General features: G+C 35.9%; 1 protein-coding gene across 2 annotated transcripts in view; it reads right to left on the bottom strand.

The window, feature by feature from the left end:
* The window catches only part of KDM7A (lysine demethylase 7A), a 66,031-nt gene that overhangs the window by 14,301 nt on the left and 35,399 nt on the right, over window positions 1-16,331 (bottom strand). For both annotated transcript variants that reach the window (XM_064654737.1, XM_064654738.1), the window contains exons 7-14: window positions 15,377-15,539; window positions 12,193-12,280; window positions 11,356-11,462; window positions 8,454-8,545; window positions 4,196-4,285; window positions 3,120-3,329; window positions 1,536-1,660; window positions 864-1,021 (exon numbers count right to left, since the gene is read on the bottom strand). In XM_064654737.1, coding sequence (XP_064510807.1) covers window positions 864-1,021; window positions 1,536-1,660; window positions 3,120-3,329; window positions 4,196-4,285; window positions 8,454-8,545; window positions 11,356-11,462; window positions 12,193-12,280; window positions 15,377-15,539 — 1,033 coding nt within the window. The remainder of the gene's footprint in view (window positions 1-863; window positions 1,022-1,535; window positions 1,661-3,119; window positions 3,330-4,195; window positions 4,286-8,453; window positions 8,546-11,355; window positions 11,463-12,192; window positions 12,281-15,376; window positions 15,540-16,331) is intronic.

The following is a 16,331-nucleotide window of genomic DNA, read 5'->3' as shown; positions in this document are numbered from 1 at the left end:
CTTCAGTTTCCTAGTACATACCCTTTGAGCCTTTCTAAGCTCTACTGTGGAAAGGATGTGACTTTTATAATTAAAAAGAGAGCTGAATAGTTATGTCAAGGACCAATCTGTCACTGCACACTGAGTGTACGATTAAAAACAGGCACTGACAACAGGCATTCAGTACTGATACTTCACTAATACACTGTGTGATCATCACTGCTGAACACTTGGCAGGAAGGTTTCAGGCTATAGAAAGACTGAAAAAGAGTAATTCCTAGTGAAGGATGGTTTAAAGCACTGGAAAGTAGGGTTAAAGTTTTTCACAAATAACCTAAATTCTTTCCCAGTCTTGCAAAAGTTAAAAGTATAAGACTTTATTAATGCTAAATTATGTCTTATTGCTTGTATGCAATCAACCTACTCATTATCAAAACATACAAAATTTTATGATCAAGTAGGTAATTATCAAATGGAACAGAAAAAGTGAAATATAAGATAGGTTTAAAATTAGCTGCGTGTTATGATCCTTCATTCTACACAGTGAAAGATGTGATGAACTTTTCACACTGAAGTGTGTTTAGGTAAAAAAAAAAAAATCAGCAGTCTTATATTATAAAACAGACCAAAAGTAACAAATACTCATCCAGAACACTAACCAAACCTCCACTCTGAAAAATGCTGTACACAGTATTCAAGATGGCACTAACATAAAAAGATAATATTTGACAAGTGTTTTGTGTAACTTCTAGTATTACTCCTCTGATTTATTACTTTATCCTCTTCATATTTTGGTAAAATTTCAGTCAGACTGACCAATAGTCATTAGACCCTTTTCTAGATCATCAGAATGTTCAACTGATAGGACTTAAAGACAATCTTACTGTTCAGTGGTTTCTGGCCATCTGCATTCCCTTCTCCTTCAAATCCTGAGGGCTGGTCTTCTACCTTAACAGTCGACTTTTTCGACCTTGTCCTGTCATCTTCATCTTCACTGTCTGCTGTGTAAAGACTACGATCTGTAAATGGACGTCTCTCATCTCTGTCTCAGTAGTAAAGAAAAATTCATATTAATCTTAGAAAATGGAAGCAATTGTTTTCCTTCCATTATTTACAACATGCTCTTGAGATACAACAGTAATATTCTCTTATGGTCATCTCTTTGTTCAAAATTGTACTTATTCCCATTTTACTTCCTGTACAACTATCGTTTCCATAGACATATGAAGTTTAACACCAGAATATTTTTAAAGAGAAACACTCTAATAGATGGATATAAAAAACTGTTTCTACTTTGAAGCATTCCCTTCAGTACAAACCCAACTAAGCAACTGAATGAAATGCTGTAACAAAAGAACCTGCAAAGAATCCCCTCTTCACTCCTTAATCATGGCTCCACTAGGGGACAGCAGACACAGACATTCCTTCTATACTCCTAATATGAATCTTACTGGTAAAAAGAATTCAGAGCTCCACAAATAAAAATCTTACTAACAATTACCATACTTCAGACCATAATGACTACAAAAAAGTGATCGACAACCAATCCTTTATACCTAATTATTCTTCCATTTGACAGCAGGAGGCGAAGATCATTGTCTTTTGTTCGCCACTCAGGTACTGTAGAGGATGGCTGAAAGGGCTTGTTAAATCTCCCATTCAGTTTCGAGCCTGCGATATCCTAAAGAAGTAAAAGCAATGTTGCTTGTTATTTATTCTTATAAATTAAATTGGTTTTTTCTGCACTCCATAAAAGCTTAAACTTAGCACTAGGATGGTTACCACCTGAATAACCAACTGCAGAAAGCTCAGAAAAAACATGTTTGGATGTAAAAAACTTCAAAGGTGACTGCACCTTCTCCTTCCTTGAATCATCTATACTCTCCTGAAGCATCTGAAACAACTACAACTTTCCTGTAATACTCCTTTTACATTTCCTTTAGAGAAATACCAGTAGAGACGGCCAAGCCAGAAGCTGGGCTTGGAACTGATATGGTAGCTCCAGGATTGGGTATCTGGTCCCTGAAATTAGTATCTCAGAACTAATTTAGAGGACAGTAAAATATCAGTAATGGAAAGTAACCTGCCATAAGCAGAACTTTCTTAGCTCAAAGCAACTTAAATTCGACATATACTCTGAAGCAATCAGCAATGCAGTTATGCCCCAAACCAGGAACACGTAAAATCAATTTTTTTTAAATCTCTGTACTGATAGTGAGCATTATATTTCTGCACTGAATGACAAAGACTAATTCTCCTAAACATTTGTTTGCAGCAATGAACTGCATGAGTTAACTATTTGTGGCAAATTTTAAATTCAGCTTCCTGTCCTTGGGGGCTAAAATGAATGTCTCTTGTTCCATGCCTTATGAAGATCAATCTAAAGACCCAAATCAGTATTTCTCCACTATGAAAGTCCATCCTCTCCCAGCTAAATTTGTCAGCATTGCTTATACTCAAAAAGCTACTTATTTGCTTTCATAAAGCTACTTATTTCCCTTCTCTTAGCCCTTCTTCCACTTCTGCTGCTGTTCTTTGAAATAATGTCATCAAACCTGAAAAGAGGTATTTTTCAAGAGAGTACTTTTCACTCATTTGCTCTATGATATCTTTGTAATACAGCCACAGAGTCCACGGCCCCACTATAGATACCAAAGGTATCCTGAAGCTTAATGGTAGGGAGGCACTGTCACATAGGAAATAGGAACATGACAAAAAGCAAGGCTAACCAAATTACAGTAACTACTAGAAACAGCTATGTAAAAACACAGAGAACAGGCTGGCTCAGAGCCTCACCAAATCAAGGCTTTGCAAGCTCCTTTCTTCAGATAATTGATTCAAAGTAGCACTTGACGGCTACAGCAGACTACAGTAATTCAAAAACTATACTTGAAGTGGGTAGTGGAGTCAGGGTATCCTCTGAACCAATATTTTGCAGGAACCTCCACAAAAAAAATTAGCACAGAAAAGAGATATTCCTCTCAGAAAAACTCAAAAGAAATCAAACCTAAATCTATCCATGTTTCATATGACAAAGAGTCGTAGTCTGTATTCTTACGCATCTTTAAAGTGATTCCTTATCAACAGAGATTAGAAACCTACTCTAGTTTTGTTTTTCTTGCACACAGCTTAACACTTGCCTCCTCCCATGGTGACATCTCCAGCCTTTTCAGTACCTCCCTAGTGTGGAGTTCCAGGATGTCCAGATTAGAAGGAGTTTTGGTAGCATGGTCTCGCAGCTTCCTCACCCTTCGTCTGGAGTGGTGAGGGGAAGCTGTTTCATGTGAAGATCGTGAAGTTGGAGACACACCAAGAATTCCCTGAGTTTTAACTAGTTTGCTGTTTTCCTCCTGTAATTAAAAACACATTTTAGAATAGTCTCAGAGGAATAAATTCACATATTTAAGTGCTGCCTCTTGTTCGTCTAATAAATATAAATTATACAAATAATTGTTAGACCTTTTGGAGAAACAGTACATATTTCACTTGGATTTGATGAACAAAGCTTAGTTCTATTGCACCTCTTTCCCATTAGGGGCTTTTATGCTATTCCATAACAGTGGTGCTTAACACCAAAAGCTACCACCAAAACATACGCTTTTGTTCAGGCAGCATCGGGTAGACCTGTATTGTACACAACAGGTCACATCTCAGATCTGTTCTCTCCACATACAAATGTGAGAATTTTCCAAGAATCAATATTCATTAAGGAATAAAGGAGCAAAACACTGGTATGTACAAGCAATCAAAAACAAAAGGAAGGGAAAAGACATCCCCACTGACTATGTAACAAACAGCCACAAAACACATGAGGGAGCAAAAGAGATGACAACTGGACCAAAAACTAACAAACAAGTGGGTAGGAGAAAGGAATATGCACAGAATTTCAAATTGAAGTCTTTAACAACACGTTAATGGTAATTATTTTAAGAATTTATAACTGAGAACATTTTAGAAACACTGACCTATAAATAATTTAACCATTAAAATTTAAAAATAATTTTAAAAAAAGCCATAAACACTCACTATACATTTTCTTTATCTGAAATACCCATAGCTTAGTATTCCCAAGAGTTTTCCTCTTGATCTTCTATTATTAAATGAATGTTTAATAAATTAAAAAGTGAATACAGTCAATCAGAAGCATAACTACTGTGGAGTTCCCTGATTCAAAGATTTTTTTCTGCAGGTTTACGTAGGTTGCCTCTGTTCTTACCTCTACAGAACGAATCACTTTAGAGAGCTCTTTGATGAGATGCCCAGGCCTAATGTTGTCTGGAATTTCAAAGGCATGTTCTGTTACAAGCTGCATGCAAAGGGGGAAGAAAAGATACTTAATTAATTTTTTTCAGATAAAATCAGAAATAATATGAAATAAACAAATCTACAGGGGAAAAAATAAAATAAAAAAATCCCAAATAGATTCATTTCTATAATAGTGACTGCAGACTTCTAGGATGATACACACACACACACACAGAATCTTCCAGCCCTAGTTCTAGTAGGCAACAGATATCCCTCAATGGCTCCAAGAATCCAAAGAAGAGGTAATACAAAGCCATACTGACAATCAACTTTTTTTTACCCTCAGTACAGTAATCAGCTTCTTTTTTTTTCTTCAGCATGGTCAGCATAGAGCCATACTTCAGACATTCATACTTCAGACATTCAGACTTCGAAACTAAAGACTTAAAGCTAAAGACTAAGGGAATTTCACCATGGCAAACATTTAATCTAAAGAGCAAATCAAGAAAAATCATCAGTAACCAAGACGCAGATTTTTAGACCTATGTAATATTTAAAATGTAATATTTAAAATGTAATATTTAAAATGTAATATTTAAAATGTAATATTTAAAAATTACCTTCTTAGCTTATTTAGAATCTAATAGGTTGGAGAATGCAATTAAAAAAAAAAATAATCAGTCCCTATAACAAAATATAGAAAGCCATAAGAGTTTATGTTCCCTTTAATCCTCTGAAATCGTATCAGAGACAGATTTCATGTATACACACACAACCAATCTGAGTAATTCCAAATGCTCTACAGTTAGATCTAGTAAAAAATATGTTTAATATTTTGTATGTAGTTTAAATGTTTAAATCTCAAAACACTTTTAGTTAGAATTAAACAGACAAAACAGCACTCACATAGACCAGAATGACTGACATGAATTCTGCTATCCCTTTAATCAACCATTTAAATGGTAAAACATCCCAAACACTTTCAGTTACCCACATTTCAAAAATGAGATTCAGCAGCAAAATGATTGCTAGAAGCAATTCGATACTGTATGTGCATTTCATTGAACCTGGCTTCCCCTCAGTGATTAAAACAAATGCTTTCTCCCCCTCCAAAAAAAACCCAACATGAATGTATAATCATGGTATAATCATTCATTTCAGTGTCATTAATTCTACAGGAAAAATTAAATCAGCTGCTATTATCTACCATTCTTCATTCTTTGAACGCATCACCTCCACACATTCACACTTGAGAACACAGCATCTCTGTCACTAAACTGCATAATTTTCCCAGCAAGTTACCGGTCATTTTAGGATCAGTCAATCCCTTCTGCTTAAGGACTTCACTCTCCCAAAGGTCTTCCTTTTCATGAAGACTTCAAGAGGAAGTGACTGATGGAATCCTCCCAAAAACTAGTTTAAAAACACTAAAAAGCCTTCCTAATGCAAATGTAGTTTATATCAGAAGCATGTTATTTTGCCAGTATGATTTATAGTAACTCCTTGAGCAAAGTGAGTTCCACAGGCAAGCTCACTTGTTTGTCACGATAAAAGCTATCTATTTACACCAAAGTTTTCTCAATTAAGCTGCAGCAGAGAGATATGAATACCTTCAGAAGCCATGTCTGAAAAATTATCATTATTATTAAATAACTTGTTTTTAAGTTGTCTCTGCATCTTCTTGGAAAAGAAACATGCAGCCTTTGGGACTGAGGAATTCTCTTTTTCTAGGGAAACAAGTAGCAACAAAACAGCCTAAGTATGCCAGATGTCAACTGCAGGTAAAGAAAACAATGAAAGAAAGCTATGATTCATTCAAGAGCTTCAAGAAATGGTTTTGTAAGTGTCAGAAATACACAAAGGAAAAAGAAACTTGTCTTAAAACAAGAGGTATAGATAAAAAAAATCCTGGTAGGCTAATTAATCCAATCCTCTTTGCAGAGTAGCATGACAATGAGGTACATCAACACTTAAATACGCACAAAAAATAAAAATTTTTGTGCACATACCTTCCTCCTCCTCAAAAAAAAAAAAAAACCCACTGATTTTTTCTTCCTTCACAACAGCTAGCAATATCTTTTTTAAAAACACAAAACAGTTGCCCAAAATAATCTTACTGGTACATGAACCAAACATCTTAAAAACTGACTCTGAGACCTGTTGCTTATGCAAGTTGGAAGGAAGTCAGAGCTAAAATTCAAGAGCTCAGATGACTGGGCAGGTCATCATCATTACTGTGTGTATCAGTTAGAATGCAGAATGATGGCCTGCACCAAAGCAATTGTATGTCCTCACACACTGATGAAAGCCTTGCACAAACCGAATTCAAATCAAGACATGAGAACTAAAATAATTTTAGTAGCACTCAACCTCTGTCCTCAGCATCTTTTAATTTCTGGCAGTTTTTAAACAATGCAGCAATGAAGATACCACCACCCTGCTGAAGATGAGTTTGAAATTCTCTAGTAAATGTTATATAATTCTCTAAGACAACTTCTATATGTCTTGAAAAGACATACTCCATGATACAAATGTGAAGCCTCCTGTAGGCTTGAGAAGTAGGCTTCTCAAGTGAGGAGTAGACATTTGTCATTTCTTTTTCAGAATCTGTCTGAAACCCCCAGTATGAGCAGATCATACAGCACTGTACAAAGCTCCTCCTGTCCTCACCTGCATACAACTACAATCCTATCACACACATGGCCTGCTGCAAAGAAAAGATCAGCTCACATATGAAGCAGTAGCTAGATGAACACAAGGTACAAAACATGATAGCTGGTGGGCAGCAGACAGCATTGTGGCTACATCACTGATGCTCTGCAGTTTCCTCACAATTGATGAGTCTGTTCAGCCACTGGTTTGGGAATACTCACAGGTCTCATTAGTAATCATTCAGAATGCAGCAAGTGCAATTGATTTTTCTTCCACAGAAAAGTAGAAAACATATCACATTCCACATGCAGTATTAATCAAACTACTTAATGAGCTACTAGACAGTACACAAATGCTACAATACTATACTACAGCGATCTAGAAAAAAAGAAATTCCAATCCAATTTCAAATTAAAATAAGGATTTATATAGGCTATGTTTGATCTCACTTATCAGCAGTCTTATTATCTGGCTTGCTTATTATCCATGCCCCAGATGCAGAGATAGCTTGGATTCACACGTGGTTTAGAAGCTTAGGCACAACATCCTGCAAATACTGCTACACTGCTCACTATCTAGCTTTGATCCAGAACAGCGCAGACCAAGAGACACTGGAGAACCAACTCAGAGAGTCAGCACAGCTTCATCTGGAATGAGTAATGCTACACAGGCTGGACCCCAGCAGATTCCACATAAAATAACCAGCTCTGCATTTGTACCTCATGTTTACTTCCACAGAGCTCGTAATGTTCGATGCAGCATTGTGCAATTAACATACGTGTTGCATAGTAAGTTCTCTTAAAAGTAGGACTTGTGGGCAGAAAGACCAAAGAGACCTCAAAGAGCCAGTTCAAGTCATCAGGGCCAGCAACAAACTAGAATTAACAAACGCAGTCAGAACCCAACTGCCTGTCAGCACACAGCACTTCCCTGAAGCACCAGTTCCAAGAGGGCCTAATAGCACAGGCACATGAAAAAACACACGGGGTTAGGCCAGATCCAGTTCTGTGCCAAAACAGGTAAGCTTTCCTGGAGAGAACAGCACCAGCAATGCCAGCATTGATGCCATACTAATGATTTTACAAGAGTCAATCCATGTTCAGCAAGGACAGTATTCAACTGAAGTCAATATTCCTCAGTCTGAATCTAAATCGACTTTTCAGCAGATGTAGTTGAAATGTGCTTTCCAAATTATTGACTAATATCAGGGCATTCCACCCTCCACTGCATCAGACTAGGGTTAATTGACTACATAAACACATTTCTTAGAAAAAAGCCCCACCCTATCATCTTATCCTCTAGCATTCTTATCCCATCCTGAGGTGAACAAGATTCTACCTCTATCAGCTACAATACTTGAGATTATTAATTGGTCTAATAGACTTTATTAGCATTATGGGATATAAAATTGTCATGATGATTCTTCCCCAGATCAGCAGTATATACTCTCCATAGACTTTTTCCATACTCATTAACAGATAAAAATAATCTTGAACTTTAAAAGGGCACAGATCTTCACTTAGTTCTAAATCAAAACAGAGTTCAACAAAAAACCAAACATAATCACTTATACTTACTTCTTTTTTCATCCATAATTTTAAAGCAGTAAGTAAAGCCTTCACTCCTTGCACTAAATAGCTTGGAGGCTGGAAACCATCTTCCCTCAGTTCTAAAAAGGATACAGCAACCAATTTAGAAACAGTGAAAACAATAGAATGATACCTACCCTTCAGCCAATAAAGTTGCCATTGTGCAACAGCACATTAAAGGAAAAATTGTGCAAGCAAATGAAACATGACATCCTGTATTTATGTGCATACTGTAACAACAACAACAAAAGCCAAATCCAACACTAAAGTGATTCTACATAAAACCTTCTTGTGTGAATTAGGGTTAGTTTACATCATACTCAAGGTCAATTACAAGAAAACCCCAGATCTAAAATACAGAAAGAAATCACTTTTATTTCATTGGAAATATTTTAGTCAAAGGGGACTGGAAGAATGTGGGATGTATCTCTAAATTAGAATTTGTATCGCTTATTCCCATACGTACTCTGCAAATGGCTCACACTAGCATACTTCATTCCCCAAACATTTTCTGTAACCTTTCCAATTATCACAGTTCTCCCTCACACAGTTTACTGCATTTTTCCTCCCAGAATCAAAGGGGACATGAGGTGGAAACCACTCTGCTACAGAAGCTTCTCTTCTTAAGGAAGCTGGTGCTCTCGAGTAATTTCAACCTCTTTTCCTTCATGGGGGTGAAAAAAGAAGGGAAAAGACAAATACTCCATAAACAGCCAAAAGTAGATTACAATCTCTCCTCATGTTCCTGACAAATATTTCCACTTCTCAATAGCAAATGGATCAACACTAGAACTACTTGGCTCATTTTATTCCCTTAAAAGAATACACTAATAAAACACTGTTCTTATGGATAATGTATTAGTATGCTGGCAGAAAAAGGGAAGTTCTGTTACTAAACAGTTGTTCATGTCTCAAAGGCCTCCTAATTTTCAAAGGGTATGAGAAGGAGTGGCAGACTTTGAGCTGCAGCAGTAGTCTTCTTGCCCACTAGCTGACTCAGTTGGTATGTCTGTGACCCTGTTACCTTTTTATAAAAATAATCAGAAAGATAAGCTGTATTGATTTGTATTTGCTTACTGACCTGAATTTCTTATAAAGTACTGCCAACAACCATGCACTCAATAATTTAGAGGCTGGACATCACCATTACCTTACACAACCAAACCAGTGTCATCCCTTGTTTATAAAACAATGGATTCTGACTAGAAAACACCTAATTCATATAAGTCTTCATGCCAAAGCCCAACATAAACTTCACTCTAGCCATGGAAACCTCAATTTTCATTTTTTATAATGGGTTTATAGGTCATAGCATTGTTCAGCAACAAACATCTGCTGAGCCAAAGATTAAATGTAACATGAGAATAAGTTTCATACTCCTCCCCTAAGTCACAAGAGGCTCCTAGCCTATGAACTCAAGGAGTCGTGGGATAAAAAGGGGAGGGGGAAGAGTGGGGCCAACAGACACAGCTTATAGTTAGCTAGGTGATATAGAAACATATATATTCCACTGCTTTTCCAGCAGGAATACAGTTCCTGTGTCTTCTGATGAGTTTGTAAGCATTAAATATGCAGGACTGAGGCCAATCAAAGCAAGCTTTCAAGACAAAAATACTTTCTTTTTGGAAGGAAAAATTTTCTCCAAGTTTGTTCTATTTGGTGAGATTTCTGAGTTGCTTTAGGTTCACCAGAAACTTTAAATGCTCATTTTGGAAACAAGGGTTGTTCAGTGTCTTCATTTGCTGAAAGGAGAATAATTTTCAATAACTTGTAACTGTTAGAACATTAGAAAAAGGTTACGTTAGACTCTGATCTCTTTCAAAGCAGAAGCTGAATTCAGCAGCCTCCTCTGAAGGTTGATTTCTGTCCTTTGAAATACATCATATTATTAAAATTAAATAGAGCAGGCAGAGGGCAAGATATTTGAGGAAAAGAAGGTGAAGTCAGACAGACACTCTATCAAGCTCAATTATACATGGGTACAAATATAGCAATTAAAGAATAGATGAGGAAGTGTGGAAAAGAACAGCAAACTCCTAGGAACTGATGCATCTTTCCCACAAAAGCCCTCACAGATACCTTTCTTTTCACAACCAAGAGCAGAGGACAACAGGCAGTGACTGAAAAAGTCAAAGAAAATTGTAGAAGTGCAAGAAAATTTCTCTGCTCAGCTGTGAAGCCACCAAGAAGAAATCCACAGATACAAGTTGGTGGGATCATTTCACAGAATCACTTGCTCAAAGGAAAGGCTTTCAAAGGGTACTTTAAGACCTTAAATGATATGAGGGAAGCCTGAGAGAAAAACTGGCGCCATGGAAATAAGTTTCCTATCTTCCTTTAAAAAGTCTTGTGAGATAACGGCACATTAATCCTATTTGGTTGGTAGTACAATTGCAATGTACAAGCATCTCAGATTCTCTGCCTTTATAATCTAGAATATTTTCATTGACTGGATACAGCATAAGCATTAGATGAAAAACACTAATAAAATAGTTCAAAAGTTCCAGCAGCAGGCTGTGAGGTGTGAGTTACACGCACCATCAAATGCACTAACATTTCTGTCCAGTGCAAGTTACCCATTATTACCTTTAATCACCTCTTGGTTATTACTAGCTTTAATCATCAAAGTAGTTTTTAGAAAGATCATTTATGAAAACCAAGAACTGCTGGATCTAGAACTGTCACACTGCAGCACTCACTAAAATCTCATAAAAAAATGATGTGACTTTACAAAAAAAGGCAAAAAAGAAGTAATTCAAGTCTAGTTTTGCAGCTTAAAAAGTCTCCTCTGTTCACAGAACAGCAGTAAAATTTTCTTCATTATCCATGAAAAGAAAAAGAATTATGAAAGTAGATACAAGTGCATCTCTTAAAACAAAACAAAAATTACCTTTCAATGTTTCCAGTAAGTTTTTGGCCACAAACCAACAGATGGCTTCAAAGAAAGGAAATTTGAAAAGATCCGGGGTTTTTAGCCTCTTCTCCATTTCGTAACACCTGAATAAATGCAAATATTGGAAAACATGAATGTTTTAATTATCAAATTTGTTATTCAACTATGTAATCATTCAAATTGACACAATGTCCAAAATAAAATAAAATAAAATAACCATGGCCATAATAAATAAAAGAAGTCAAGTACCACATAGTTAAACCCCAACAAGACCACAGACAAGATTGAACTCTGGTCTCATTCAGGCTCTGACCTTATCAAGTTTGACTGCGGCACTTCTAAGAATAAAGTTGGACTTCAAAAAACTAGGATACAAACCCAATGTGTGATCTTTTAACAGATGGAATTTTATCAGGATTCCACTGTAATAAATAAAAACAATATGTTTAGAAGACAGCTCTACATCTTGGACAAAAACTAAATACAGCTGCCCTTAGAGCAATGCTGACTTGAGGACGCTCATTTCAACTCAGTGTCGCACACCTGGGCTTGCTTAGTTTTGTTTTACTCACTTATACTAATCTCCAAAGTAGAAGTTTTTTCTTCCTTTTTTTTTTTCTTTTATTCACTCAAATTCTTGCATAACCTTCATTTTGCTTTTGAAACTTTGCAGAAGTCAAATAAGAGAATGTGCTTGATACATTCTAACTGAAAATGCCACTATTGTCTGAGAGCCTGTACCAATTTGATCCTGGTTAAGCACATGAAGAAAAATCTCTATGAAAAGAATATCCTACTGACTGAGGAAAAAGTATAGGAAGAACTGAGACTAACCTGAGCTGCATGCCAATGTTGAGGTTGTGCAAAAAGTTTCCTCCAAAAGCCATACAATCCTGAGATGTGAGCACAGCGTGAATCCAGCCTGAAATGACAGATCGTGAAACTTAATACATACATATGAATTATTCTAAGACTGTTTTTAAATACATATATAAGTAAAAACACTGTTCCTGAAAGAAAAAAGCAAACAAATTTGTATTCTGTGCTAGGAACAAGTAATCTAAATTTTAACAACATGTAAACTACAGTGTTTCAGAAATCTAGTGAACTGTAATTTTCTGAAGGAGTTAAGCTTAAGAAATTTATTACTGGGAGGGGAAAGTATGTAAAGCCAACTTTTCAAGTAAAAATGGCCTCCAAAATTCAAGTAAAAATTCAAGTAAAAGTCTTCATTCCAATCCACAAAGATAAGCAAGTCCGGAGAGAAAACATATACTGAACAAAAGATAAAGTCATAAAAAATAAAACAGAAATTATATGTCTTTCAATATTTACATGTTGCTTACAGTAACCGGGTTGTTTGCACAACATAAAAAAGTCATTTAGCAATACTGAGGTTTCTCAAGTAGGAATTCAGAAGTGGTTCCATAAATTATTCTAAATACAGTCACTGTAAGTCAAGTGAAACTATGAACAGTTTAAAACCCAGTCTAGACACTCTATAAAAATTTGTCACATAACTGAAATACTGTCCTTGTGAACTGCACTATTCAACATGGTAAAGCATGGCCAATATGATGCTATCGATCTGGCTAATTACTACTGGATAATTTCAACTAAGTACACAGCAGAATGTATGACATGAGCTTCCTGATTAAAAATAGTTACCTTTCAAATTTACACTGTGCAGCTTTAATGTAAATAAACTACAAATAGGCTTTCTTCTTGCAAGATTTTCTTTCTGATTTTGCACTCATAACAGATGATCTTTGACAAAAGACGAGTTGGCCAGACATTTGCAGATTAACTCATGGTTTCATCAAGGGTAGGCAAGACATACAAACACAGGAAGTTTACCAGCTTGAGGCAAGACCAGACCAAGTCACAAGCAACTACTCAGTACAAACTACCACTAAATCCATGCCCTAATTCAGTTAATAACAAACAGTTCTACTTGTTTTGGTACCACATATAAAAAGACTTGAAACTTAACAGTTACGCTGACTAAGCAACACACCTACCCTGTAGCCGGGAAGAAAGTTAAGTTACTGTTGCATTTAACCCCAGGCAGCAGCAACTTAAGTACATGGTTTCATTTTCACTCATCATCATCACAGTAGACAGACACCTCTGACTCTCCAAGGGATATGTGCCTTTCAGTCCTTTAAACACACATCTCCCCAGACATTGACAAAATTGACAACAAAGCCTCCTCACTGTTGCATCAACACCAAGGATTTTTATGGCATACCTGTATCAGCTAAAGGTTTTAATTATTTTTTTTTCTACACTTCCACTTGCTATTTTTATGCTGCAATTTTGGTCAAGGTCTACGTAACAAGGAAAGAAAATTCAGTGTAGACCACACAGAATATCTTGAATAATGTTTAAATAACTCTAAAGACCCTTCCAGTGCTATTCACCTACATGCAAGATTAATTTTAAATCAGAAGACTACTCTGAACATATTTCAGAGATTATAAAATAATTATGATATCCATTAGCATCAGGGCAAGCAGGAACAGCAAAAGTGGTTTTCAGTAGAGATCAGGGTGGGGTTTTTTTCAAAGTCTTTACTCAGTCTTACAGAATTTCCCATTTTCTTAAACACTTGTCTTGAAAACTAGTTTCATTTATTGGTTCTTACACTATACTCCGAAGTATACGAACAAGGATGTGCGTATACACATACACACATGTGCTTACACATATTTACATTTACAAGTACCATTTTATGTGTATACACATGCAGATACCTGTACACATTAGAAATTACCATGTGATGATATTTTTCTTTACAGCCACACTGCAGTGAGAGCTCAGATTCAGTTGATTACTTTGGGAAGCAGTAACAATTTTCAGAGATCTGTGGGCCACAATAAAGTTCTTCATTCTGTAATTCTGCATTCTTTGTTCTTAGATGTGAACTCACACTTAAACACAGAAAATTAATGCAATCTCTTGCCAAAAATATATGGTTTTAAAAGCTCTAGCTGTTCAGGAATGTTAAGCACACAGAGAAGTCCTCACCACGGAGTATTTATTCTGCACAAGCTATGAACAAGAACAGTAAACACTGAACCTCACGGGCAGAGATGAGACATGGGAAAAATGCAGTAGTCTAGGAAATCCATGAAATAATAAGGTACTGACTAATAATCTTCAAGGTTTATTCCAGAAGTAGAATCATAAACCATTTTCCTGTTCTGTGTATTTAAAGCTTTCTTTCCCCCAAAAAAAGGAAGATAGCACCCAATATAATTTTTAATAATTAAATAATAAAAAGTATGTATATGGATAGTTTGGATAAGTGAAAATACAAAAAACTGGCACTCACTTTTATTGGCAAAATATGGTTTGATTTAGTAAAGACTTGCAAGTCTATGCTATCTGGGAGTTTGAATGGGATGGGGTATTTTCTTTATGGATTTTTCTGTGTGGGGGTTTTGGTTTGTTTTGTTGGCTTTGTTTGGTTTTTTTTTTTAATAAAGAAGTTTAATTTGATTGGCATTTCTCACGACAAAAAGCAAACCAAAAAGAACACCCAACTTGTATTTTTAATCCTCTAGCCTACAGCATAAGAAGTTTATGTGATGTTTTTGTACTAATTATGCCTAGTAGGTCTTGCAATATTCAAATCTGTAAAAATAAAACTGGATTATAAAATTAAGATAAGAATTCAGTCTGGATACCTACCGAATAGTGAAAAATCTGTGCTCTATTAATTGGAATTATTTCCCTGATAATCAAATTAAACTTTAATTTGTTGTCTTCTAGTTGGGTAACACTCTTTCATTCCCTGGTAATTGTTATGACTGTCAGGCAAAGTTAAAAGCTAATTACTTGTTTTGAAAATCTAAATCTCTAAATTTCTTTTATTATTCTTTCTTATCCAAAATTTTAGGGGATACCAAATGTTGACAACACATTTATTTTATTATATTCTTAATTCCTGTTGATTAAACATGCTAAGTAATAAGAGTAAATAATAAGAGTAATAATAAGAGTAAAATCTTACCTGTTGGAACAAATAAAGTGTGTCCTTGCTTCACAACACATTTGTAACACTTGTCAACCTTGTCCCCAAAATATACTTCACTCTGGGTAACAGATGAACTCCAAGACTCATAAAGAGCCAAATTTTCATCAGTGGGCTTGATCAAATAGAATATCTTCTCACCCTGTTAAGACAAAAATATCAAATAAATAAATTAATGTCCTCTTAGAGGTATACTACAACCTCTGAGTCACTCCTAATGAAGTAACAGATTGATCTAAATGGTAAGTATTCCATCTTCCCACTATGGCATGTTTGGGCTTCCCAGTGTCAGTGTTTCACAACTGTAATCCACCAAAAGTTAGATATAGTACACTAACCAGTTAACATCTTGTGATTTAAAGGAAGCAAACAAACCAACCAAAACTTTTCATTGGAGTGTAAAAAGTCCAGCTTTTATAAAGAATTTATGGATATGCACATACATACAAATGAAAAAACATGCCTCTTCTATGATATATACACAGCAAAGTTTGTGAGAACAATAAAAAGTTGAGTATGTCAACAATTTTCATTCCATTATTTATTCCTACTAAAACCTCACTACATCACCTACCAGTCTACTAAAGTGATCAGTCAACCAATTACAGTCTAGAAGTCACCAGTGGCATGCTACAATAAAAACATAAAAATGCAACACCAAAGATCAGTAATTCACTTTCAAGCTCTTCCCACAGCTTTTCAAGTACAACATTTCACATAGGTGATAATGTCATAGCAGAAGGCTGCATGCTGAATAAATTTTGTTTTGCGTAGTCACAATCACCCAGAGGGTGGTTGGGCACTGGAACAGGCTCCCCAGGAAGTGGTCACAGCCCCAAGCCTGACAGAGTTCAAGAAGCATTTGGATGATACTCTCAGGCACATGGTGTGACTCCTGGGGATGGTCCTGTGCAGAGCTAAGGGCTGGACTCGA

This window comes from Pseudopipra pipra, chromosome 5 (genome assembly GCF_036250125.1).
Source record: "Pseudopipra pipra isolate bDixPip1 chromosome 5, bDixPip1.hap1, whole genome shotgun sequence".
NCBI lineage: Eukaryota > Metazoa > Chordata > Aves > Passeriformes > Pipridae > Pseudopipra > Pseudopipra pipra.
The sequence above is the reverse complement of the archived record's forward strand: the minus strand, read 5'-3'. Positions and strand labels throughout refer to the sequence as shown.